This window comes from Penicillium soppii (genome assembly GCF_028829465.1).
Source record: "Penicillium soppii strain IBT 18220 chromosome Unknown utg000010l, whole genome shotgun sequence".
Classification (NCBI taxonomy): Eukaryota; Fungi; Ascomycota; class Eurotiomycetes; order Eurotiales; family Aspergillaceae; genus Penicillium; species Penicillium soppii.
The window spans coordinates 2,945,952-2,971,142 of NW_026643240.1; the positions used below are offsets into that span (position 1 = coordinate 2,945,952).

The 25,191-nt window shown below is 48.4% G+C and overlaps 11 protein-coding genes across 11 annotated transcripts; 6 read left to right on the top strand and 5 right to left on the bottom strand.

Annotated features, from left to right (window-relative positions):
* Positions 1 to 805: 805 nt before the first annotated feature.
* On the bottom strand, positions 806 to 2,207 carry N7529_011769 (putative cell division protein kinase (Ctk1); the record flags this gene model as incomplete). Its single annotated transcript, XM_057247295.1, has 5 exons — positions 806 to 835; positions 892 to 1,047; positions 1,102 to 1,929; positions 1,999 to 2,101; positions 2,152 to 2,207. 5 exons carry the CDS (start codon positions 2,205 to 2,207, stop codon positions 806 to 808), a joined length of 1,173 nt encoding a protein of 390 aa, XP_057092644.1.
* A 667-nt stretch (positions 2,208 to 2,874) lies between these two features.
* N7529_011770 (uncharacterized protein) lies at positions 2,875 to 6,019 on the top strand (the record flags this gene model as incomplete). Its single annotated transcript, XM_057247296.1, has 8 exons — positions 2,875 to 2,910; positions 2,992 to 3,084; positions 3,172 to 3,257; positions 3,331 to 4,055; positions 4,118 to 4,497; positions 4,563 to 4,642; positions 4,694 to 4,799; positions 4,853 to 6,019. The coding sequence occupies 8 exons, from the start codon at positions 2,875 to 2,877 to the stop codon at positions 6,017 to 6,019; spliced, it is 2,673 nt and encodes an 890-aa protein (XP_057092645.1).
* A 722-nt stretch (positions 6,020 to 6,741) lies between these two features.
* On the bottom strand, positions 6,742 to 9,100 carry N7529_011771 (coiled-coil domain-containing protein MAD1; the record flags this gene model as incomplete). The annotated part of the gene is made up of 3 exons (XM_057247297.1): positions 6,742 to 8,664; positions 8,719 to 8,870; positions 8,938 to 9,100. The coding sequence occupies 3 exons, from the start codon at positions 9,098 to 9,100 to the stop codon at positions 6,742 to 6,744; spliced, it is 2,238 nt and encodes a 745-aa protein (XP_057092646.1).
* Positions 9,101 to 9,480: 380 nt separating this feature from the next.
* Positions 9,481 to 10,302, top strand: N7529_011772 (40S ribosomal eS12 domain-containing protein; the record flags this gene model as incomplete). Its single annotated transcript, XM_057247298.1, has 2 exons — positions 9,481 to 9,787; positions 9,935 to 10,302. The coding sequence occupies 2 exons, from the start codon at positions 9,481 to 9,483 to the stop codon at positions 10,300 to 10,302; spliced, it is 675 nt and encodes a 224-aa protein (XP_057092647.1).
* A 1,069-nt stretch (positions 10,303 to 11,371) lies between these two features.
* On the top strand, positions 11,372 to 12,402 carry N7529_011773 (uncharacterized protein; the record flags this gene model as incomplete). The annotated part of the gene is made up of 2 exons (XM_057247299.1): positions 11,372 to 11,581; positions 11,662 to 12,402. The coding sequence occupies 2 exons, from the start codon at positions 11,372 to 11,374 to the stop codon at positions 12,400 to 12,402; spliced, it is 951 nt and encodes a 316-aa protein (XP_057092648.1).
* A 256-nt stretch (positions 12,403 to 12,658) lies between these two features.
* N7529_011774 (uncharacterized protein) lies at positions 12,659 to 13,375 on the bottom strand (the record flags this gene model as incomplete). Its single annotated transcript, XM_057247300.1, has 1 exon — positions 12,659 to 13,375. The coding sequence occupies one exon, from the start codon at positions 13,373 to 13,375 to the stop codon at positions 12,659 to 12,661; it is 717 nt and encodes a 238-aa protein (XP_057092649.1).
* A 942-nt stretch (positions 13,376 to 14,317) lies between these two features.
* N7529_011775 (uncharacterized protein) lies at positions 14,318 to 14,792 on the bottom strand (the record flags this gene model as incomplete). The annotated part of the gene is given in 3 exon segments (XM_057247301.1): positions 14,318 to 14,478; positions 14,496 to 14,622; positions 14,679 to 14,792. 3 exon segments carry the CDS (start codon positions 14,790 to 14,792, stop codon positions 14,318 to 14,320), a joined length of 402 nt encoding a protein of 133 aa, XP_057092650.1.
* A 1,005-nt stretch (positions 14,793 to 15,797) lies between these two features.
* On the top strand, positions 15,798 to 17,609 carry N7529_011776 (Ygr210 GTPase family protein; the record flags this gene model as incomplete). The annotated part of the gene is made up of 10 exons (XM_057247302.1): positions 15,798 to 15,833; positions 15,895 to 15,956; positions 16,019 to 16,365; positions 16,421 to 16,514; positions 16,571 to 16,602; positions 16,655 to 16,866; positions 16,918 to 17,123; positions 17,179 to 17,358; positions 17,407 to 17,527; positions 17,583 to 17,609. 10 exons carry the CDS (start codon positions 15,798 to 15,800, stop codon positions 17,607 to 17,609), a joined length of 1,317 nt encoding a protein of 438 aa, XP_057092651.1.
* Positions 17,610 to 17,770: 161 nt separating this feature from the next.
* N7529_011777 (uncharacterized protein) lies at positions 17,771 to 18,206 on the bottom strand (the record flags this gene model as incomplete). Its single annotated transcript, XM_057247303.1, has 2 exons — positions 17,771 to 17,782; positions 17,859 to 18,206. The coding sequence occupies 2 exons, from the start codon at positions 18,204 to 18,206 to the stop codon at positions 17,771 to 17,773; spliced, it is 360 nt and encodes a 119-aa protein (XP_057092652.1).
* Positions 18,207 to 18,697: 491 nt separating this feature from the next.
* Positions 18,698 to 20,360, top strand: N7529_011778 (SET domain-containing protein; the record flags this gene model as incomplete). The annotated part of the gene is made up of 4 exons (XM_057247304.1): positions 18,698 to 18,988; positions 19,039 to 19,565; positions 19,621 to 20,206; positions 20,274 to 20,360. The coding sequence occupies 4 exons, from the start codon at positions 18,698 to 18,700 to the stop codon at positions 20,358 to 20,360; spliced, it is 1,491 nt and encodes a 496-aa protein (XP_057092653.1).
* Positions 20,361 to 22,168: 1,808 nt separating this feature from the next.
* facB (C6 transcription factor FacB/Cat8) lies at positions 22,169 to 24,924 on the top strand (the record flags this gene model as incomplete). Its single annotated transcript, XM_057247305.1, has 3 exons — positions 22,169 to 22,658; positions 22,717 to 23,666; positions 23,722 to 24,924. The coding sequence occupies 3 exons, from the start codon at positions 22,169 to 22,171 to the stop codon at positions 24,922 to 24,924; spliced, it is 2,643 nt and encodes an 880-aa protein (XP_057092654.1).
* Between the last annotated feature and the right edge of the window lie 267 nt (positions 24,925 to 25,191).

The window sequence follows — 25,191 nt, forward strand, 5'->3', positions numbered from 1 at the left end:
ACATGTGAAGTTTCCGATGCTCCAAGGCTGTTATTTCCGATGTTTTCTCTCGCTAAATCATTTCTTTTTATATTATGATTGATTTGTATCCTTCACATATATACCTAGGTGATGCTTATTCTCGTTCTCGTAACAAACAATGAAAAGCGGGAAGTAAACAAATTCCATCACACCTTAGCGTCCGGCTCTTCGCTAAGCCCAAAACCTTGCGCGGGGCACAGACTTCCCTATGGTTGTTTCACCCTAACAACAACCGCCACATCTTATTGATCGCTCACTCTGCCCGTAATTTCCGACTGTTCCGGGAATTCAATCTAATTCAATTTAATTCATTTCAAATTTTTACACGAGCCTCCGCTGCACCGCCATTCCTACGCAGGTACCAGGGACAGGGGTAAAACTGCGCCTCGGAAACACATGCATTACTAAATATGCAGATCATTAAAATACATCCAGATCCACAGTATGTGAACCTTCGTCATAAAAGATGAGAGATCATCACTTCATTCTGGTCAGTTAAAAAAGCCGGTTTGTGGGAGAAAATAAGACTCAAAGAATCGCTGGGAAATGGGGGTTTTTTTTCTCTTTCGAATTCCCCCAAGACCCCGAAGAGACGAAAGTGGCAGCCGAACTGCTCGTGCGGCATCAATTCATGAATTGATTGGATCTAGGTATCCATTTGCATAATAAGTCGCATTTCCACGCTTGTGATTTCCCGATCCACTCGTGCGGCATACCCCGTGGAGGCGCAACGGTTGTGTGGCGTAGCTCTTCTCCATCCGTATCATGCTATCTCCATACTTTATTAAGCAGCAAAATAGGGATGGTTCAGGGCCTAGACGAATTTGTTATCGTTAGATATATCATGAGATGTTGAGTTAGATCACATACCTCTGCGGCGGTGAATCTTTCATTGCTCTCGTAGCACAGCAAACGACTGACCAAGTCACGCCCATTGGAAGATGCACCGGGTAGGATATCTTCCCATGCTTGTTGAGGAAAAGAGTGGAATTCTACTTTCCCCCAATCCGGCAAGGATTTGACTTCCTGTTTTATGGTCAATAACTACAGTCAAAGTTGAATTGAGGGTACTCAGCTTACCGGCCAACGCTGTTCATCTGGAGTTCCCATCAGTTTGAAGATGGAGAAAATCAACGACAGATCGCTACCAACTGGCCCGGAATCAAACAGCTGACGATGGCCGACCGTAATGGCTTCTGCTGCCACACATCCAGCGGCCCAAAGATCAAGGGGTTTTCCATATGCCTTGTATCCGAAAAGGATTTCTGGGGGCCGATAACAGGTTGTGCCCACATCTGTGATTTTTTCCGATGCCTCTTCGGACCCCACATCTCCATCTTTCCATGCTACACCAAAGTCTGCCAAGTAGGCTGGTCCATTGGGAGAGTTCAACAATATATTCGAAGGCTTGATGTCCCGGTGAATAATCCCTAGGCCATGGATATGCTGAAGTGCAAGAAACAGGTCCCGCAGTATCGATCTTGTCTGAGCCGCAGTCACCATGTCTCGCCGGAGCAACTGTTCGAAGTCATACCGCATGAATGGGAAGACAATTACAAACCTTCCGCCATCAAGGTCGACTGTTTCTGTAACAGCTACGACATTTGGATGGTGGGCTTCACGGAGTAGCCGTGCCTCGCGGTACGCGTCGTGAGGAGCTGTCATCATGTGGGGGATGGTGACTTTCACAGCCAAAACAGTTCCATCAGATATCTTTGACTTGTAAATCGAGGAGTGAAGACCAGCGAAGTGAGGGAAACATTTATATCGGCCAATACACTCGCCGGATGAGGCCTCTGATTCTTCAATACCGTTTTGTGAATGATGCGAGTCACTGACGATAGAATCTGGGGACCGTTCCCCTTCGGCTGTGTCAATTGCCCGTTGACATATGGAATCATATTCTTCCTGAATAACACAGCGTTAGGTGAAAAGACTCGATTCACATTCTGGAACATCAATGACTAAACGACTGACTTTTGTGATAGCATTCTCATATGCACGATTTTCGCATTGCTTGGCCTGGTCTAAGGCATCTGCAAATGCGGCCGAAGAATTCGCCTGCTGGTAGGCTGTGGTGCTATGTCCTCGTCAGTTAGGTTTTGTGGGGGAATTTTGAACTTGACTAACAGAGACTGAATGGCCCGCAGCCGATCCGTAAACCCGAAATAGTCTTTCCACGACATCGTTGGTAAGACTTGGCTGGAGCGGGTTAATGGCGAGTGATGAGAAGTAAATATGAAGGGGGTCAGTTGTGGAGACTGAATGTTTGCAAAGATCAGATAAAAGAAAAGAGGGAGAAGGCAAAACTTGAAGACTAGCACGCCCTATCTTGAATTATGGGAGTGAATTCAGATTGCCCTCATATGAAAGACAGAACAAAAGACAACATCTAGAGAAAAAAGTCGAGATGTTGAATGTGCTGCTTAACTATCAGATGTCCGTTAAGGCAGCAAGGCATCCAGGTAACTAGTTATCAAGGTATCAAGGTATCAAGGCATCAAATCCGATCCGTTAATCCCAATGATGTCATGTGACCCTTAACGGGGATGATTACAGCCTTGTAACGGTCAATACAGGCCTCTGAGCGGTTTATTTCATCTAATATCATAGAATACAGTATTACCAGAACGCCGTCATTCCATCCCCAAAGGTTCCCCCATTGCTGTGCCGTCCTCGGCCGACGTTCGAATGACACGCTACCTGACACTGGCATTCGGACCCGATCCCGCATTCATTCCTCATACCTAATTGGGCTTGTTCTCGGCGCGAGAAGCTGGGGAATCTCTTGGTTTTATCATTCATGTTATGCGCTTCATGCGCTCCCTTGCTCACTACCCCGGAATCTGAATCATGGACCTCTCACGGCAAGAGTACCCAACGCTGCTGGTATGATTGGCCCACGCGAGCTTCAATTTTGACAACTACAACATCAGATTACTGATCATTGACGATGTTTCCTTGAACTAGGCCACCCTGCATCCTAGCCAAGCTACGACTGTTCTGAGCGATCGCATTCGAGTCATAAACAAGATCAACACGGATATCGCGGACTATCTGCAGGTATTTCCACCTACATTGCGATCGGGTCAAATTCGTTGGCCGAGATCTACAACAGAGAAGCCTCATTTATTGACAGTTTGGCGGTAGGAACGACGTCGCGTCGAAGAAACATACGCCCAAGGCCTGCGGAAGCTGGCGCATCGGCCACAGCTGGATAATGGAGCCGCTCTTGGGTAAATCCATCTTTCCTGGAGACATTGGAACTCTGAGTTGCTCAAAAATGATGATTCTGACCTTTGAACCCAGCATCTTCCAAATCCCCTGGCAACGGATCATTAACGCTACCGAAGCCCTCGCCGTTTCACATGAGACTCTTGCGAACAAGATCGAAGAAGATGTCGAACGACCGCTAAGAGAGTTCAGCACCAAGAATCGGGACATGCAGTCCATGCCCGGAATCCAAAGCAATTTGGCGGGTTTGGCCAAGAATGTGGAGAATGCGCAGAAGAAGGTTGATAAGGCTAAGTCAAAGGGCACAAAGGGTGCAGATAAGCTGGCTGCCGAGATAGCCAATGCGGAGGAGGTTCATCAGCAGTGGGAATCACGAGCTCCTTTTGTTTATGAACAACTTCAGGCCGCCGATGAGACCCGACTCAACCACCTTCGCGATGTCCTAACACAACTGGAAACCCATGAGGTAGATCAGATCGAACGAGGCCGCCAGGCTGCTGAAAGCTGCTTGAATGTTCTGCTCAATGTGCAAACAGCAGATGAGATCAAGACTTTCGCTGCTAAAATGGCAGGCAACCGGGTCCCTGCCTCACCTGCTGTATCCAGGAGACAGACAGACCGGGCGGAAACCCCTTATACGCCGGAACCGGGACCTGAACGGGCAGTCACTGCCCCCATCGAACAGGTGGCTACACCACCAACGGAAGCACCTCTTCCACCTCCTCCACGCATTCAAGATGATACCGCCAGTCAGGATTCAGAGCCGTCCGAAAGAGCTGCCGTTGCACAGACACCGCCCGGTAAGTACCAAGTCTATGCCTTGGTCCAATCTCACATACATGTTCTAACGGCCCCCCCACAGCACCGGAAGCACAGCCACGGCACACTCCTCTAGGAGGATTGAGACGACTCGGCACGGTCATGAACCGGAGGAAGAGCGTTGTTGGGCCTTCGGCCGGAACTTTTGACCGAAAGGCTGAGAAAAAGCGCAGTCCTTTCGCGGTTTTCACGCGGGCCGACTCATCTCGTGATCTTCAAATACCAGAGTCGCCTCCTCAAACTGCCTCTGGTCGTCCGGATACGTCCTTCACAGATCACTCATCTTTGAGGAATCCTAGTGTATCGCAAGACCGTCCTGGTCTGGACAATGCTGCCGCCATCTCTGAAACGCATGCTGGTAATGCCACAAATGGAGCTACTCCTGAAACTTCGGCTGGGTTGAACAACAACCATGTCAGTCAAGTAAGTCATCAAGTGACTAGGCACTAGGTGTCAATATAAGGATGCTCAACTAATCTCTTGTCTAGCCGCTAGTTGATTCGGAAGGGTTCACCGAGCGTCCCTCGACGGTTGACGAAATCACACGTGCCCAAAATGAAGCAGCTGGGTATGTGCGCCTTATTCTGTGTTCGCACAAAATCTAACACGAAACGTACAGCATTGATGAATCTGCCCTTAATCTAACGATCCGAGACCAACCCATCTTTGAGGATGAGAGACAAGCACAGCAGGCCATGGCGGATATGGCAAATACCCTTCGATTGGTTAGCATTGCCCCTAGTCGTTTTCCAATAGTCTATGATTAACAATGATGCAGCGTGCTCAAAATACAGGAGTCAGACGCAATGCAGGCACCATCCGTGGCCGCCGTGACGTTCGCAACACAGTTTTCATTCCTTCGCCTGGCAATGAGCTTCCACCAAGTTCCGCGGGATCGGAGTCGCAACCGCCCACTTCGCCAATCAGACACATGACCTCCCCAAGCATTGCGCCCAGCGTTGCAACGGATGACCACACCGTATCAGATACCACTTCAGTTCGCTCGGGGCACGGTACTCATGGCCTAGGAACTTCAGCGCATCCTGATCTCTATGAATCGGGTCTGAATGCCTCGATCATTGAGACTGTCGATGCATGGTTCTCGGAGGGCAGTGTGGTCAAATCCTCCGTTGTGGGTGAGCTTGCTTTGGCAAACAACCCCACGTCTGGCACTGCGACAGATACCTCGCGCATCCGCCTTGAAAATTTCCAAGTGCTGGAAAAGGTAGCCGCCAATCCCCACTTTGTCCAGGAAGCCGCCAAAGACCCAACCGACGAAAAACGAGGCGAGTATGACATCCAGCTGGGCAGCATCTCCCGTCCCATGCCGACAGTTGCATTCAAATATCAGCTTCACCTCGACCCGGCCAATCCTTCCGCCTACTGCCCTGTGATCTTCAACCCAGTCTGGAACCTAGAAGAACTCCAGGCTAGCGCCATTATCTATTACTCTCTTAATCCGGCCTTCGTTTCCCACCCAGTTGAGTCAATTTCTCTCAAGAACCTAGTCTTGACTATCAACCTGGACACCGCCGGCATAGACGAAGTCACCAAGCAACCAAGAGAGTCAGTGGCTCACGCGACCAGCGCCGCAATGTACCCAAACACAGGCGCCGCTTTCCGCCGCAAGACCTCAACCGTCACATGGAAAATTCCCGAGTTTGAAGTTAAGGCCCCTGCTACTCCAGGCGTAGATGGCAAATTCCTTGTCCGCTTCTCCACGTCAACCCCAGGTCCTCGCAAGGGGAAGGTTGAGGCCAAGTTCGAGCTTCACGGCACCGATTCCCCATCCCAGCTGGGTATTAGCCGTGCTGCTTCAAGCAGCGAACAGCTGGAGGCCGACCCCTTCGCTGACGAAGGTCGTGAGGTGCAGCCATCCTCAATTTCATGGCTAGGTGTCCCGACTGCTCGCAAGCTAGTTGGCAGGAAGTACGTCTCTGCCTGAGTAGATCAGGTGCCTCGCGGAATATGCTTGGCTTTCGTATATACTCTTTTGTCTGCCTCGACTAAGGCTTTATGCAATTCGTTTGGTATCTGCGTTTTGGTTACGTTTGGCATGGGTCTTCCTATAGAGCCTAGAACAAAACAAAAGCTCAAGATGCCTATACTTTTACCTTCTTATTCTGTCTCTCGCTTGGGTTTCTTATGTCTCCCCCATGCAAATAGCGTTTTTTTGTTCTTGATGACTTTTGTGTTTCTTTCTCAATACTGTTTTGTGTAGTTAGGCATTTACTCGCACACGTACTTCATCGGTCCCGTGTCATTCGTTTTGGGGCTTCGATTTTATTACGAAGGGGAAATTTAAGGAGGAAACTTAATGCAATGGAATTCAATTGTTCATTGTTGAATTTTGTGCTCGTTCCTATAAATGTAGATAAGTTTGCTGGGACGAAGCCTAATATATATTCCATGGTGTCTTAAAACCTCGCAATGGCTACCGGAGAAGGGCCGCCTATGGGCACACTAGACGTTTTAATACATAATTAAAACAAAGTAGTCAAAACAGAACATGCGGCCATATAGGTGTTGTTTGATGAAACAAACATAGAATTCAGCAGCAAAAAGAATAGAGCATAGCACAGGTCAAGTTGTGCCGGGGGAATCACAGTAATACAGATAAGTAGAGATAACAGGTAAGACGATAAGAACGTGGCATTGTGCCGACGATCATATCCTGGCGGCGCGGGTTGTCTTGTCGTAGAAGTCCAAAGTCATAGCCGCCAGGAAGCAAGGGATGTCCTTTCTTTCCTCAACCCAAAACTTGATAAGGGGTTTTATTTCCATGGCAAACAAGCTGTTTGGACCACCCGAGATCTTCATCGTACCATTCTCACCATCGAAGACGATGGAGTTCTCTTCGCCATTGCCCATGCTGCCAGGGCCAGAGTCCGACGGAGCATCGCTGTCGCCATGCCTATATGCAGAGGAAAGGTGGAACATAGAAGTCACACGGACTCGGCCGTTGGGAAGGAAATCAAGCTTGAAGCCGAGGAGGGAAGCGACGGCTTCACGGAATTCAGAGGACTTCGCTGTCCAGATTTCCTTGAGTCGCCGCATCCGCTTCTCCTTATCTGCCACGGTGCGTTCCATTTCTTGCATTTCGAGCTTGATGCTGTCAATTGCACTGACGGGGATAACCTTGGCATTGACGCGCTCGCCACGAAGTTGCGCTAGGAGATCCCGGTTCTCAGACTGGAGGGTTTTTAGAGTTGTCATTTTGATTTGCTCGGCCTGGGCGGTCGGGTTATCTCGCAGTTCAAGAACGCGGGTCCGTGACTTCGACTTAAGTGACTTGATCTGAGACTTGGCAGCATCGAGCTCCCGGCGAGCCAGTGTGGCAGCCTGCTCATGTTTGGTAATGCTATCTTGGAGCTTGCGGTTTTTGCGACTGAGGACGGCGAGGCGCTCGCTTTCAGCTTCACTGTCAGCTGGCGACAAAGGTCGCTTGACGCCCTGCGGTTTCGTTTCTTCTGGCTTCTGTGCTTCCTTCTTGGAGAGCTCTTCGTGAATCTTATGGAGCTCGCCGCGGTACTCGTCAACTAATTGTTCGAGCTGGGTAATTTGCAGTGATTTCTGCTCATCAAACTGCATATTGTCACCGTTCATGGTGATCTCTTCCGCGTCGAAAGTCTTCAACTGGTCACGCAGGTATTCGACTTCCTTTACGGCGAGTGCACGTTGGCGCTCGAGTCGAGCTCGAAGTCGAGCATCGGCAGCCCCCGGTCCTCCGGCGGATGCAGCACTCGCAGCACGACACTTTTCCAGTTCCTGTCGCAAGGCGAGTTTATCGTTCTCAGCGCTCTTGATTGCTTCATCCTTCTCCAGAATATTGGCGTCAACTGTTCCAAGGCGATCAAGCAGTGTAGCAATCTCGATGCGGCACTGAACCAGGGCTCGGACAATAGCATCTGGCGAGTCAAACTCTACGGGCTGATCGTTTTCTTGCAACAAAGTGGCCCATGATGCACGCTCATCTTCCAAAACTTGCTTTTGAATTTGAACTGTGCTGAGTTCCGCCTCGACGCCCTTCATCAACTGAAGCTGGTTTTCCACAGACTTTTTTTGCTCTTCAACGACCTCGACATTCTTGGAGATTTTGCGAAGCTGGCGTAACTCTGATGTTTGATCACGGTTGGCGGTTTCTAACTCTTTAATATGGTTCACTTGTTCGGAGAGTTCCCTCTTCAACACCGTCAGAGCCTCGGCGTCATTCCCTTCGGCCTTTAGTCGAATGTTTTCCGCTTCAAGTTCGGCGACCTCGGCTTCACACTGGGTCAGCTTCACCTGTGTCGACTCCTGCGCTGTCCTGGCATTCTGTAGATCGGTCTGGAATTCTTCGATGGTTTTTTGCAAAGATGCTCGGACCGTTTCCAGTTCGTTGATCTGGTATTTGAACTGCCGTTCCTGGTCGGAAAGTTTTGCTTGATTGTCGTTGAACTCGTCTTGCAAGTTTTGGTTCTCGTCTTGAAGACCTCTGATTTTGCGTTCAAATCCAAGTTTATCATGCAGAGCTTGGTCCTGGGCATCTTTCAGTTCTTTCGCTAGGATATCACTCTTGTGAACAGCTCGGTTACTCGTAGATTCGGCGGTCTGTGGCGGAAGATTGTCAGCTTAGCCTGGTTTCAGTACTTCGCCAAAACTCACCTGGGCCTTTCTAAAATCCGCATCCGCTTTCAGTTGTAAATCGCGGAGCTCTTTTTCATGTCGAAGCGCTTCCAGCTCTCGATCCTGTTTGATATTCTCGAGCTCGTACTTCAAAGCACTCAACTGTACGCGTAGCTCTTCTTTCTCGGTGTCTGAGCCAAATCATTAGCTTTATCTCCGCGGGCCATTCTGGTCAATTCGGGTATGGTACTGTCTTACCATGAACGGGCTGGTGGGACTGCATTTGGGATTGCATCAAACGGGACGAGTGTCGCATATTACTCGAGTGTCGCATACTGTTTCGCACTCCGGAAGGCGTTGAGGGTGAAGCGAATCCCGCGATGAGCTGGGACGCCGGTCTGCTGTTCTGGCTATTGTCCATCTATGGCGAGCGGAGGGATCAGTGAATGGGTAAAAAGAGCCTGATAGCAGTCCATTGAAACTCACGGTGAAGGGTAGGCTAAATCTAGCCCCACGAATAGTCCTTTCTATAGGGACATTAGGCAAGAACCATTGCACTACTTCACCTAGAAAGAAAGCTGTATCAAGTCTCAAAGGGAAGATCACGGTAAATGCGGCCTTGTTTGGTATTTACGTAATCACATTGGCTGACCGAAAGGGGTTAGCGTGGTTTTAAAAATTATTTCGATCTCGGCATCGAATTCTCAGTTCACTAACCTCACCCGCAAATCTTCCCCTTCACCTCGGTCCCTCGTCCGATTTTACTCAGTTTCTCTCGCTTAATTACCTAAAACCGTCACCATGGGCAAGGACAAGGTCGAGAAGAAGGATCGCGCTGAGAAGAAGGAGAAGCGTGCGGAGAAGGACGGTGTGCACAAGGTCAAGAAGGAGAAGAAGGAAAAGAAGGAGAAGACTGCTCTCGCCGATGCAGTAGCTAAGGAAGTCGGTGACGATGTCATGGAGGGTCTCGAGCAGACTGGTGCTGTCGCCGTCAAGGGTGAGGTCGAGGTCGAAACCATCGAGCGCCCTGTCGGTGCCCTCGTGCCGTTCGCCAACCCATTGGTTGAGGACAAGCAGGCCAAGAAGGTCCTGAAGAGCGTCAAGAAGGGTATGTTCCATTTCTCTCTTTTTTCATTCCATATTGGTAGGCCTGGTTGGTTTTAATCGCAGAGTGCGATTGTCTCGGCCTACTAATTATTCACTTGGCACAACATTTTCTTATCTTAGTACTCCCCGCTAACATCCCATTCTTTAGCTGCCGTCAACAAGTCCCTCAAGCGTGGTGTCAAGGAGGTTGTCAAGGCTCTCCGCAAGTCTCCTATCCCCGCCGCCAACGCCGCTATCACCATCCCCAACGGTGTTGTCGTTCTCGCTGCCGACATCTCCCCCATGGATGTCATCTCCCACATTCCCGTCCTCTGCGAAGACCACGGTATCCCCTACGTCTTTGTCACCTCCCGCGCCGAGCTCGGTGCTTCCGCTGCCACCAAGCGCCCCACCAGTGTGGTCATGGTTACCCCCAAGGCCGCCAAGGGCAAGAAGGAAGACGATGAAGAGTTCACCAAGGTGTTCGAGGAGCTTGCTGGTTTGACCCAGAAGGAGCTCGGCAAGCTGACCGTCTAAAAATGTGCTTAGCTTGTCTCTTTCACCTTTTGTTGTTTGCTCTTTTCACTTTCATCACTCCCAGTGGGTTCTCTGGTTGTACAGGTTTTCCGGTGCCGTCTGGTAAGATGGTGCATGTCTTTTGGGGTCCGGCCTATGGGTATCTTTCTCTATTTGCTCTTTCTGTTGCAACTCGGCGTTATTTCAATGGTGTACGAAAAAGGCAAGAATTTCAATGAGATATCACCAACCTCACCAGACTCAATAAGTTCCCAGTATAATCTTGACGTCAATTCTGCGGCAAAATCCTCATACACATGACGGTTAATTGGAATGCCCCACATAGACATGGCACCCGCATAAACCACGTTGTACTGAAGCGCACTAGATTTGAACCTTTGCGTACTTGTCGATGCAACATCCTCGGATTGTACGAGAAAGCTTGGAAACATTAATGTACTACGATATGAAGAACTCGTCTAGGTCCAAGTAGGTACGATGTACTCCATAGTCACGACTCGCCCGCAGAATGTAATTGATGAAAGCGTAGCGGACTCTGCCAAAACTATTGGTAAATGGAACTTAGTTACATAAGGTATATACAAATAGCATGAAAATCCAAGCCTAGACATGTAGCCTTGCATGGTGGGATAAACTATTAGAACAGTGGCGTTATCATTGTAGCCGATCAATATGATCAATCCCTACTCTGTACACCCCTCGACCTTGATGCGAAACAAGGGATGGAGTGCATACCTCAAAGCGCAACAGATATCAAGCCCAGCCAATCACCAGGCTCAGAGCCCTGAACAAATCTGATCTCCAGCTCACGGATCTTCTAGTGTATGCCTAGATTCAGGAACACATCTGGTACCAGGCACCGATTTTGAGAATGGGGGTTTGTTTCCCTTGGTCGTACGCGACTTTCTCTTAAAACACAAGGCACGGACGGCCCTTGCGGTTAATGTCCCCTGTATCCCGTGGGTGAAATTTTATAAGAAGCGAATATTCCCTCGTTCTATGTGGTTCGTTCATTCTTTGCATATACTAGATCGTTCCACTCATTCCCCTTCGGTCTTCCATTAGAACCATGTATATCACTACTATTTGCCCTTCATATCTGATCTTTGTCGCACTTATCACGACTTTCATTCATTCGGCGACTTCACATCCTGTTCAAACCAGCGAAGTGGTCAAGCCAGGCCAATACCAGGATCCCAATTCCCGTGGACTATGGAAAGTCCTCGAGAATGATGAACATCGTCCATTGTCTGACCCAGCACGCGCCAACCATGATTATGTTAGTAGAAGCATGAACAAAGCCATCGCCGGTTTTGATATTGGAGGATGAGCCTAACCTACCTTTACCAAAAAAAATAGAACCCAACATGGCGAACTACCAACCATGACAGCGAATCAACAACGAAGGAACATCCAGATCACACCTATACAAAGGAGATTTTCTCAATAGGAAACCCAGATGTCCGGGTCTTGGTACCCGCATTGCCTCACAAAATTCCCAAGAAAACGCACAAACAATACACCGAGCATATGAAAGAAAAGTCGGAACATAAATCAGAGCTTGAAGAGAGCACAATCAATGCGATTGCCGCCGATAAACAAAATCGTTACAACGAGATTCTCAGATATATGCATGCTAAAAACGCTGCCAGCCATGAGAACAGCGAAAAGACGCCTGCATACATCTCGCTTTCTTCCTCGTCAGGACGCTCAGTCTCCATCTTTAGCTACCGCTTCTGGATCCCGACTCTGGGACTCAAAACGGCGAGATTCCCCCAGCATTCGCTTCCGGTTACCACGGTGATTATTCTCTTGGTAATGGTGTGGATCGCCATCTTTATCATTGGGGTGGTGGAACTATGCAATTACGTATGGAGTCGGTGGGTCCAAAACGCTGTTGGCAGTGGAAATGGAGAGGAAGAGCAAAATGTGGAATTGGATGAGTTGATGAAGATGCCATTGAGAGTTGTTGCTATTCCAAGTGAGGCAACTCATGTTCGATCCTTGATCGAGCATGAATACGAGTTCTTGAATTCTGTGTCAAGTGAAACTGAGTCAGATTCAGAAGGATCTGATGAGGATGATTATCGGATATTCTAGTATATATTCTATCTAACATCCAACCTTTTTTATCGACGCTTGTTATATATATGCATTTCGCCCCATCTTGTGATTTTAATCGAGTTATTGAATTCATATGAAGATGTTTGTTTGAAATGGTGATATTTTAAAGGCTATCGTAAACAAGAATATATGCAATAATAAACCATCCATTCATTGGCCCCAGGCCAACTCAGATAAAGCACGCTCGCTCGCTATTTTTCAAAAAGATTCTGCTAATAATGGAGTGAATCCCCTAAGCACGTTGGTTGCTTTCCAAGTGCTCATAGGGAGTCTGGGCGTTGACTTGCTTCTCATCGGCACGACCAGAATAGTCAGTGCGGGCATTGTTGCGCTGGAACTGGTTAACGGCCTCGCGTCCAGGGTCCTGACTAGAGCCGATCTCAGAGTTGAAGCTAGCATTCTTCGCATCATTGGAGTGGGAGCCACCCTCGCGGATGTTGCGGCCATCGGGCTTGGGATGCTGAATGTCACCAGTCACATCGTTGACGTAGGAGGGAGCCTGTCCCGCGTTGTACTGGCTGCGACCGCTGCCGCTGGCAGTAGAGTACTCGCCGGCGTTGATGCCCTGATCATGCTTGGCGGCGGTTGAGCCGCCGGTGTAGCCAGACTGGGACAGGTGAGTGCCGGGGAAATTGCCCTGGCCTCCGAGGGCCTCGGGGTACTTCTGCTGGCTTTCGCGGTCCTCGCGGAGACCGCCAGCGGAAACAGAGGGGAGTGTAGTAGCAGCGGAAGTGTCGTTGTTGTTCACTGTGGTTTGTTTGCCGGAGACCCCCATCGGCTCAGCGCCACGGTTGCCAGAGAAGGCACCGCCCTGGCGGATAGAATCAGCGGCGAGCGAGTCATTGGTGATAGGGCCAGAGGGCTCTTCAATGGGCTGTTGGGCACGAGGGTCGGTAGTGACTTTGGTGCTGCGGGCACCGGGAGGGATGGGGTTGCCTTGGAGATCCATGGTGATATGTAAAAATGAGAAAATAAATATAAGCTTTTTATAAAGAAGAAGGATGGAAGAATTCCTTTGGAAGATTTGAAAGAAGATTGCTTAATGAGAAAGACGGTCGCGATGGCAGACATATATATACCCAAGCCAGCACTAACTATCTACTGTTGGTAGCATCTATCTGACGCTTTCAAAGTAATTCATCGCACAAGAAACATTTTTGATGTCATACTTACGTTGAATTGACAGCGTTTGCATGATATACTCAAGAACCATGTCGTTGATAGTCACGTCAACCGGTTCTGTTCAGGACTCTGTTTGGCGGTTGGAGTTACCGATCAAGGGGAAGAGTGGAGCAGAGGCCTCCTCTCTGATGTTATCATGCTCCTACAATATTTTACAACGCAGAAATCAGAGATATCAAATGCTCCACATGCTTGTTCCAAGATCCTGTGGACTGAGATCATCAACTGGATTTGTAAGAAATTGGGAGGCAAAGGGGGTATTGACGTCAGGTCTAGAATTTGTTGTGCAAACAGTACAAACACCTTTATTTTCACTGCACTTTACACCGTACAGACAGTCCTACCAACGTATTGTAGGACGTGAAATTTTCTGGGCTCAAAAACAAAATTTTCAAAATGATATTTGGCTTTTGACTTATTTTTACGAATTGCATACGATTACCAGAGAACCAGCATAGTACACCGGTCAATATGCAACTAAACTCATGGGTGTTATCTCGCTGCATCTAGACCCTGCAGATCTATAAAATCAAAACTGTGACAATTCTTCCCACAGTTTCCAAAATTATATACAATTGGTTACTATACCGTACATTTACAACGAGAAATTTAATTTAAAATTGATTTGGGAAATTCATTCTCGCTCATAATGACTTCAAAAATGACTATCGTACAATGTACACATGAATCCATAACTCATATCCAAATTTTAACGGGTCGTAGCATCAGAGGGAAGGTGGTCCAATCCCTCAGTACCCTGGCGTCCAACCTTGCTATCCGGGGCAGTGTTGGTGTGCAACACATTGCCATCAACACGGGCACTGCTGCTGGCAGCGGCGCCCTCGCGCAAGCCGCTGTTGTCGGGGGGAACTCAACGCGACCAGAACCGACAGCAGTAGTGCGCTGATCCGAGGAGTTCCAGTCGCTGGCAACTGGGGGCTGCTCGGGCAAAGGCAAATTCGCCTTGGTCTTCTCAATTTCCTCTGATTTGTTGGTGTTCTGGTCGATGACCGACTATGAAAATTCCATTAGTGACCTGGTGACAATTGCAGATAGTTGATGAAATTTACCTTCATTTTGGAAACATCAGAGTTGGCAGGAGGGTTGCCGCCGTGTGTTTGAGAAACCTTGGACTCAGCCTTGCGAATGTCCTGGGCGGTGGTGTGGAAAGTAGAGTCAGACATGATGTATGTAGAAGAGTGGTTGGAGAATAGTATAGTGCAAAAGGTGGAAAAGACACTGATGATTGAGGTTGGTAGAAGATGCTTGATGCAATAACTATCGATGGGATATCAAGCATTTATATATCTAAGTCGATGGCAAGAACCAGTGACGTGGATGGTATGACGCCATGCAGCAATCCAGGCTGTGGATATTTTTCTCCACCGAGATCAACTTTGTATCCTGGAAAACCCTTCACTGCAACCTTTAGATTCTTCCGGATTCAATTTCAAGTGTGTGGATCACTTGAAATATTAGCGTCATAAGAAAGGGACTATCCGAGGTGGCAACCTGTTAATTTTTTTCAACAGCAGGATGCCATGCGTATACACTAAGTAGTGCATTGTGCTTGCCACCCAGGGCCTATCAATAAAGACACGGTGGGTACCTCAACCTTGAGGCCGGGCATTTGCGATGTCATAGTTCTGTATGATACAGGTTGGTTATCGACATGATGCTAGTTGATCTACATATATTTCTACAGCAGTCGGAGACTTTCGGTCAAGCAATTTGGGTGACATGTAATTCCATGGGCAATGCAGCAAAGAAACATGCATCTCGAAACTGTTATACAACATTTACAATATCCCTAGATTGAACAGCCCACAATGTAACATTACAGATGATACAACTCTTTCAGTAGTGGCAGGCATACCATATAGAACATCTCGTTGAATGTTTCTTTTCTCTCACACAGGTTCAACTTTTTCAACGGCCCCAATCACATTCCTCTGGACAATATATAATGATTTCGAGATAGTCAAATAGATCAATTGCTTAGAAGCTCAAAATTCCAAGTCGGCGTCCCAAAGTGGCAGCCCATGCCGGCGAAACACTACCGCCTGCCCTCTTGGCATGGCAGAAAATGTTTCTTATCGAAGAGTCGACAAGATTTGTAGAGAATTGGTGAAACTGATCATTGTGTTATTCTGGATATTTCGTTGCTCTGCAAGACTTAAATCTTCGATATGCCCCGCGATCCGCTGATCGGGCTGGTGGGAAAGGTATGTTGTCCCCCTTCATCCTTCAATCACCCCACTGACCGCAAATGTGAGGGGCATACAGCCATCTAGTGGAAAGTCTACAACATTGAACAGCTTGACCGATGCGACCTCGAAAGTTGGTGAGTCTGCAAGAGCGAAATCAGAACCGGTCAAAATTCAAGAGCTAAATATTATGGCCTGAATAGGAAACTTCCCGTATGTGTCTCGATTGCGTCCCCCGCCTTATCGAACTTGATCGCGCAGACCGTGTTGACAGCAAACAGCTTTACAACCATTGACCCCCAGCGAGCCATCGGGTACCTACAGATTGACTGCCCATGTCAGCGACACAATGTTTCAGATCGATGCCAACCCAATTATGGCGGGTGTCACGAAGGACGCCGTTCTGTGCCCATTGAATTATTAGACGTCGCGGGTCTCGTGCCAGGTGCGCACCAAGGCCGTGGACTTGGAAACAAATTCTTGGATGATCTTCGTCAAGCCGATGCTTTGATTCACGTCGTGGATGTGAGTGGAACCACGGATGCTGAAGGTTAGTGGGATGCGCCGGTACGAAAACAATGAGATTGGTGTTGATGAGCATGTAGGAAAGGCTACTCGAGGATATGATCCCTCAGTGGATATCGAGTGGTTGCGCGGAGAGATCGTACGATGGGTGCTAGGAAACTTGATGGAGAAGTGGTATGTTGGCAGATATCAAAGCTGGATGGAGTCATATGCTCATTGAAAAACCAAAGGGGATCTATCAAAAGGAGACATGCGGCATTGAGTGAGTAATCTACCGCTAATTGCGAAAGTCACCACAATTAACAACTGTACAGAGGCAAACCCCATCGACACATTGCAAAAACAGTTTGCTGGTTATGGTAGTACCCAGCAGACTGTTTCTCGGTTCATGGACAAACTTGCCATAAAAGAGCCATTAGAAGACTGGTCCAATGAGACGGTAGAGGTTGTCGTGAACGCTTTTATTGACGAAAAATTCCCCACCGTGTTCGCCCTGAACAAGATCGATCACCCAGATGCAGACAAGGTATGAGGACCTGTCAGGCGATGCATGTACCTGTACTGACAGACATTCCAGAACATCAGCAAAATCGCCAAGATGCAAGACCCACAAAGTATTGTGCTCTGCTCTGCTATATCTGAGGTCTTCCTCCGACGATTGGCAAAGCAGGAGTATATTAAGTACGTCGAGGGCAGTGAGTTTGTTGATACACGAGAAGATCTGATCGAAATGGGCGACCCGGAGGGAGGTGGTCTTAAGGAGATGGATGAAAAATTAAAAGCGTATGTTTATTAACAATGGAAGTCGGTGCCCCTGCTGACCAGTTCGCTCGAATAGTCGGGTTGAAAATTTGAAAGACATGGTGCTATATCGATTTGGATCTACAGGGGTTGTCCAATGCCTTTCTCGGGCCGCGGAGCTTCTAGGCCTCGTGCCAGTCTTCCCTGTCCGCAACGTTCAGACCTTCAACTCTGGCAGTGGAAGTGCAGTCTTCCGTGACTGTGTTCTAGTCAAGAAGTAAGTACTGTCCCCAAAGGCTGATATATCCCATCTAACACCCCACAGAAACAGCACTGTTGGTGATGTTGCCCGGAAGGTGATGGGCGATGTACCTATCAGCTACATTGAAGGCGTTGGCGGAACGCGAGTCTCTGAGGAAGATTACGTTGCCGTTGGAAAGCACGACGTAAGTACATATTAACACAGTACTTGGAGTCCATCTGCTAAACAAACCATTCTAGATCCTCTCATTCAAGGTTGGCCGATAGGCCATTTTGATCGATTATGTACATCCTCCCCATGAAATGACATTAGTAATGGAAATGTCTTATGATTTTCTATTCCAAATTATTTCCACCAAGATCCAAAATCAAGAGGGCAGGGCATGAAGAACGCCATAAAATATCATAGAACGCCATCAATTCTTTCTTCAATCACCTTTCTGCAAATTCGAAGGGGAGTCAGCCACCTGAATACAGGACAGTTCGATCGTTCCCCACGAGTCCATACGAACTCACCTTTGAGCGCTCGTCATTCATCCCAATAATAGGCTCTGGTGCGTTCGGATGCTCCTGTTTAGCTTTCTTGCCATGTTTGGTGCCGCCTGTCTCCGTCGTTGCTTGGGACCGTGTTGCATCTGCAACACCCCCATGCGTTTCCCTTTCTTTCATACTAGATGCCGACGAGCTTGCATGTATGTCTGCGGTATCCCCATTCTTAGATCGCTCAGTCGTGTGCTTCTCGGTTCCTTTCCACTCCTTGGAAATGGAATAATTTCGCACAGATGATCTTGAGTGAAATGTAGTTGCTTGTATGGCGGATTGGAGAGGCAGGTTGAGACACCGAGGTACTCGTGAGACTGACATGTTGTGTAGAACTGAAGCAGCAAAACGAATGTTCATAAATAGGGAGAGATCATTGGATTTGTCAATGTTTTAAGTGGCTAATACTGGCATTTTTATTATGAGCATTTCTAGTCACTAGATTATATGACGTCTCTATGATGAAGCCGAACGATTCAGGCATGTAGGGTTGGCCCCAAAGGGGATTCTGCGGGCTTGTTTTGGAGCCATTATGGTAATAAATGTAAGAACTACAAAGACGTTTAGTCTACTGTACTTTAGGGTATACTCTACGCAAGCTGTGAGTCTCGATCATCTAAAGATAGCTTATGCTCACTGTTGACCGTAGAATATCACAGACTAGAATAGGATTTGCAGTGTAAATGGGTGTGAATACTTTTTTACACTGATGGCCGCAAGAGTATACTGTAATCTTCCAGAGTTGTGCCTTATCGATAACACAATCGTCATGAGCGCGACATGTCGAGAAACAAGTTTGCTCAACTCAATTCACTATGAAACGAGAATACCTCCCGATCGAAGCCCTTCCAGCTTGGCAGAGGCTAAACGGGATCGTCACTACAGGCGTTGAATTTCGGAAACTCGGCTCCAATGAACATGGCACCGACAAAGGCAGCGCGATTGTCGCAACAGAAGCCAAAACAATCAGCGAGAACGATGCAAAACCCGAGATCCTGATCCAAATCCCAGGCGATGTAGTTCTGTCCTTGGAGACCGTTCACAACTACGCCAAGTCCGACCGGTACTTGCGCGATGTGTTGGAGGCCACCGGTGATTTTGGAAGGGTATGAGCTGTACTTACCTACATCATACGTAAACCAACTAAGATATACAGACAGCTAGAGGGGCAATCCTGATATTCCTGCTCGTCCAAATATCCCACAGCAGTCCTGATCTGCGCACAAAACAACAGACCGTCGGCGTCTCCAATCCATGGACTGAATACGTCAAGCTCCTGCCGCCGTCGTTTCCCTTGCCTACATTCTACACTAGCCCAGAACATGACCTCCTTCGGGGTACATCGCTTTCAGATGCGCTGTATGCCAAATTTGCGTCTCTCGAACGAGAGTTCGCCAATCTCCGTGAAGCTACTGAGGGAATTGCTTGGTGTCACGAGAGCTGGTGGGATGAGAACACTGGTGTGCTGACAGTTGATGACTGGAAATATGTTGATGCTGCGTTTCGGTCGCGCATGTTGGATTTACCCGGAAGTGGTCTTTCGATGGTGCCTTGCGTTGATATGGCCAACCACGTCTCGGGGGATGGCGCCAAAGCGCTGTATGATGCGGACTCTGAGGGGAATGCGATTCTTCAGCTACGATGGGGCCAAACCCTACAGCCCGGAGATGAGGTTACGATTTCGTAAGTTGCTTCCTACGCTAACTTGCTTAGATATGACTGACGGTTGACACGATAGGTACGGCGACGAAAAGTCCGCACTTGAGATGTTATTTTCCTATGGATTTCTGGAAACCGGCAGGACTGAAGCACGAGAGATATCGCTGAAATTCGATATTCCAGAGGACGATCCTCTCAGGATTGCAAAAAAGCTCTTCTGCCAAAACGATGGAGTCCGAATCTTGGCAGCGCAAGACAATGAGGCACCAGAGGAGATAACATGGGAGAGTACGCTTGTATGGATAGCATGCGTGAACGAGGAAGATGGACTTCACTTTGAGGTCGCACAGAAAATTGACGGAAGCAGGGAAATGGAAACGAGCTGGAAAGGCGAAAAGATCCAATCACCAAGCCATCTCCGCGAGCTTCTTCGTGCGGATCCTTTATGGAATATTTTTCAGCTTCGCGCCGTGGTTTTACTTCTAGAACGGCTTGAGACCCAGCTTGCCATGCTCATGGAGATGGAAGAGGTGATCTCGAGTATTATAGAAGACAAGACGGACTTGGAGTCCCTGTTTCGGCCCGAGATATTTGAGTTAGCTTCCCAATACCGAGGCCTGGAAGGTGGACTGCTAGTGAAGGCCATTGAGAAATTGATCAAAGAGGTGAGTGAATTGATAAGCCTGTTGTTGGAAACAACGCCTTGTTCTCGCGCTGATCAATCAAATGCAGAGGACAGAGTTGCTGGCCTCTAAACCGGTGGCTGAATATTTCAAGTCGGAAACAGAGGTTTCAGATGAAGTGGAAGACTTTTCATGATACCAGGGGTCAGACGAGGATCAAGGCAGTCCAGGCCTCTACACAGACATGAAGCATTTTTGTATCCACCCAGAATTCCACCCAATCTGGATAGTATTGTAGGTACATTGTAGGTATCAAGCCAGGGAGGGATATCATCCAGCCCCCAGATCATCTCAAAATGAAGACCAATCCCCCCACAATCCAGTAGTGCGTCATTGGGTGTGGAGACGCCGCTATCGATACTACATTGGTAGCAAGAACAAGTAAATAATCAATTTACTAGTATTACACTACCTGGCTTACAGCATTGGCTGTTGGGGCGGTCCAGAGCTTTGGGATAGACGCCGACCAATGATTAATAATAAAGATCGATAGTAATAAATTGAGTATACTCCGTACAAAGTCCGGCAAAGGGACGGCAGAACTTCCGCTTTCGCCAGACTAAGGATAGTTCATGATCTGCAGGGTCGGAGGCGCATGCGGGGAGACTCGTAGGAAAACCAACTACCGGATCTCCGCTGGACCGGGGCTGTCGTATAATTATTTTAAAATGATCAATATAATACCAGGGAACAAAGCGGGATTTAGATCGGCAGGCATAAGTTGCCTTCACAGTGCAGGAACTAGAAATGAAATGACACCAATATTGGGAAGTGGAGCAGATCGAACCCCAATGGAGCTTAGTGTGAATATCTTAATTATGTTCCATGGTTCGCACATCTCTCGGTCAAAACTCGCTTTTGACAAATCCCGAGTTTTCTTCGAAATACCGCCATTCTCGCTGGATTGCTGTTAGTAATTGATCTATATTGTTGGTAGAATCTCTATCGTTATGCACTTATTAACTTTGTTGACTAGTTTAGCCAGTAACAGCCAAGCCGATTTGTTCAAACGATCTTCCCCAGTTCCGTGAGCGACCGGGGTCGCCACTGGGGCCCCGGGATGAAGTAGATATTACTTCACCGCAGCTTTTAGACTTTTGCCAAAACCTGGGGGTTTCTCGGGTTTGGAAGTGAATGCTAGTTGAATAAGAATTCGGTTAGCTCAATCTGACTTCAGATCAAGCCTAAGTTGGTCAAGCGTTCAGGTTGTATTGAGTACTTTACATCTTTATGCAAATCCCAAGTCTACCATATTGTAACCCCAAGTGGTCTGGATACTGTGGAAAATAATGAGTCCCGATCTATAACCATGGACGAAGCCGATGATCGGACCCAGATCATAGATCATAGAGACACGCGCCTTCGGGGAGGACCTCGGGAGTGCAAATGACTAGTTGCCACGACCAATCTTGTATCCGAGTTCTGTGCTTTACAACATTATATTCTTCATAAGGCGAAACTTTATGCCAGTACAACAATGTAAATGTGTCATTAAGTCGAAACCCCAACTGGTCTCTGTAGGCTGTTTTAGCCGTGATAAGGGGTATGCAAGGTGGAGTCCCCGGAGGATCCAACCGTCAGATTTTAGGATGACCAGTCAGGTATGCAGGAAGAATCCGGGGCAAATTATGAATGGCTTACGGGGTAATATGGAAGAAACGAACGCCATTATTCTGCAACATTTAGAAAACAAGAGAATTACAACCAATACTGAGTTTATTGGCGCACGACCAAGGTCAGCGGTCTCCACCCAACCTGAGTCAGCAGTCCTTTCCCCCCATCTTGCCCCCCATGTTTCAGGCTTCTGTCTTCATACTTGTTTGCAACATCCCCTTGCTATATCGAAAATCGAATATTTGAGAGTGTTGAAGCTTAGCTTGTAACACTCCAGACGCTACAAGTCAAAACACGACCCCGGCGGCCCATGTGCCCCCTCTGCCCAAGATGCCTGGTATCTTGCCCATGAAAGTGATCAAGGTCGGCGGCACTGGTACGACGAGCCGCATTGCTCAAGCCTGCGACCGATGCCGCAGCAAGAAAATCCGCTGCGATGGCGTTCGACCCTGTTGCTCACAATGCGCCAATGTTGGCTTCGAGTGCCGCACCAGCGACAAACTGAGCCGCCGCGCTTTCCCTCGTGGATATACCGAATCGCTAGAAGAACGAGTCAGGAGCTTGGAGACCGAAGTTAAAGATTTGAAGGATCTTTTGGACGAGAAGGACGAGAAGATCGATGTCTTGTCCCGAATACATTCGTTTTCGCCGCCATCACAACGAGCCGCTTCTACGCGGTCCCCCTCGGCTTCTGCGATGGTTAAATCGAACAGTTCGGATTCATCGGAGGGTGTTATTCGGGTGGAGAGACCTTCTACCCGGCAGTCCCGGCCGACCCAGAACCCATTTACGGGATTTTCTAGTACCCAGGGGTTCGCTGGTATGTTGAACATTACCACTGATTAAAACAAAACTCCGAGGCTAACCTAATCCCATAGATGTGTTTACCGATAAGCTTGTGAGCCAGGGGAAATCTATAAACAAAATTCCCATGGGAGCACTTACCGCTTTACCAACCTCGGTATCTCAGAGTGCAGCAAACCAGGTCGTGAAAACGCCACCCCGCTTGGTGTCGGATCAGCTTATCAACATCTTCTTCCAAGAATGGGCGCCACTGTACCCGGTGGTACATCGTCCCACTATCTTGAAGGCTTATGAACAGTACCTCAACAATACCGAGACCCTTCAGCGCAATGCACATGTCATGGCGCAGTTAAACCTGATCTTTGGAATTGCAGCGCTTTCGTCAATGTCAAGAACCAATCAAGACCCAACTTTCTTTGAACAAAATTGGTCGGCTACCCTCGATGCATTTTCCAGTGAAACATCCATTGCCAGTTTGCAATGCTTTGTTCTTGGTCAAATTTATTGCATGACAAAAGGCGATTATCGCACTTTGCTCCGCTACCGTGCTCTTGGAGTAGACATTTGCCACCAGCTGGGCCTGCATGAAACCCAGGATAGCTCCTCCAATCCGCTTGAGGATGAGACTCGCAAGAAGGTCTTCTGGTCGCAGTATGTATTGGATCGGTTCTGCTCTGCACTTACTGGATTGCCTGTACTCCTGCGCGAGGAGGATATCCAGGCGGAGTATCCGGTTGACGTGGACGATGAAAATGTCACCGAGACTGGATTCCTGCCAACTCTCCCGGGCGAGTCCACTCGCATTTCTAGCGCCATCGCTCTTTTCGGAGCTGCGAGGATCTTGAACAAGGCCTTGGAAGACCTGTACCCTTCCAAATCTGCTTACGATGTGTATGTCTCGAAGATGCGCTCAGTGGCTGGGCAGTTGGACGAGTGGCTTCACACTCTGCCTGCTCATCTGCGCCTCGAATTCAGCCAGGACAAGCCGAGCACGAATGTCACGAGCAGCCGATCCCCGCTTCTGGTAAGTAAGACCATTTGATTTCAATGACCCTATTATTGACTTCGATTTGCTATAGTCGCTTATTTACTATTTCATTCGATCTTTGATCCATCGCCCAGCCGTCTGTTTCGCTGATGAGAACCTCCGCTCCCCGTCTGTTCTGGCGCTGTCTGATTCTGCAAAGCACATGATTCAGATTCTTGACCTTCTCGATGAGAGACGGCTTTGTCTTTCAGTCAGCATTAACCGCAAAGAGCTGGTTCTCTTTTCTGGAATTGGACTTCTTTGGCAAATGCTTGGCGTGAAGCGCGATAGCAAGATGGCAAAGGAATCCCAGAAGCTACTTGGTACTGCTATTCAGTATCTTAGACTGGAGTCGAGTGCGGCGGCTGCCGAGTTTGGCACCCTGTCTAACTCGTTGGTCTCTCTGGATGGCGGAAGACGGCCATCCACAGGCAAACATCAACACCCCCAAGAAATGGTTGCTCCGACGCAAAAACCCAGCAAATCTCCCAAGAAGCATCTGCAAGCTTTGAAGTCGCACCTCGTGTCCAGCTCTCGCGAACAACAGCTCCCACAGCAAACCGCATCACCCCAATCTCGCCGAAATACTATCTCCGGTGCCACCCCTCCTCTCGCAGCCCAGTCCCTCCGGTCCCCAAGTTGGACCAGCCTACCCTCCGAACCCGACCGTCTCTCTGCCCCACACTTCCTCGCCGACAATACCCACTCTCCCCTAGACCTCTCCTCAGACCCCCGTCTAGTCGCAATGAGCTACGAGCACCACCGCTCAATGTCCTGCTCCACCCCTTCTGATCCCGCCACCAGCGCTATAACAATGGCAGACTGGGAATATGTGCTCAGCGACATGGACCGCGGCTACTCAAACATCTTCACCGGAATCTATGGCGGCAAAGAGTGTGGCGAGGACCCCGGCCCCTTCGCCTCCATCACAGCAGAATATAACCGCAAGACTAACGACGCGCCATTGAACATTCCTCAGCCTGAATTGCACGACCTCTCGCCAGAAGCCTGGTCCGCCAGCAGTGCTGATTTCGCTCATACGCAAAAACAAACTACCCAAAGCGTACTTAGCTACTCCAGTGAAAGTATGGGTAGTGGGGATGATCCTTTGGCGCCCTATACTGATGTCCACGGGTTGTCTGACGAGGTCAATACGTTGGACCCGTTCAATGCTTTCAACATGCCCGATGACAAGGTCGAGGAGTTTGATGAATTCTCTCTGGTTAATGGTTGGGACCGACGGCTGGCCGTCTGATTGCCGCACTATGACTGCGATGTATTTTGTTTAGGTTTTGGATTTGGATGGCTAGGCTTGGAAATGCTTTTTTTTTCTATTCCGCTTATGATACCTGTGGAGGCGTTATTTTACCATTTGTTCATTATTTTGTTTAGTCAGTTAAGTATGATGTTTACGCTTGCAAATCACTGTTTATTATGGAAGGCACGCCAGGTATATAGTTTCAGGATGGTTATAGCCCGCGCGCGCATATATGAATGTGACAATTTTTCTACAATTACTCTC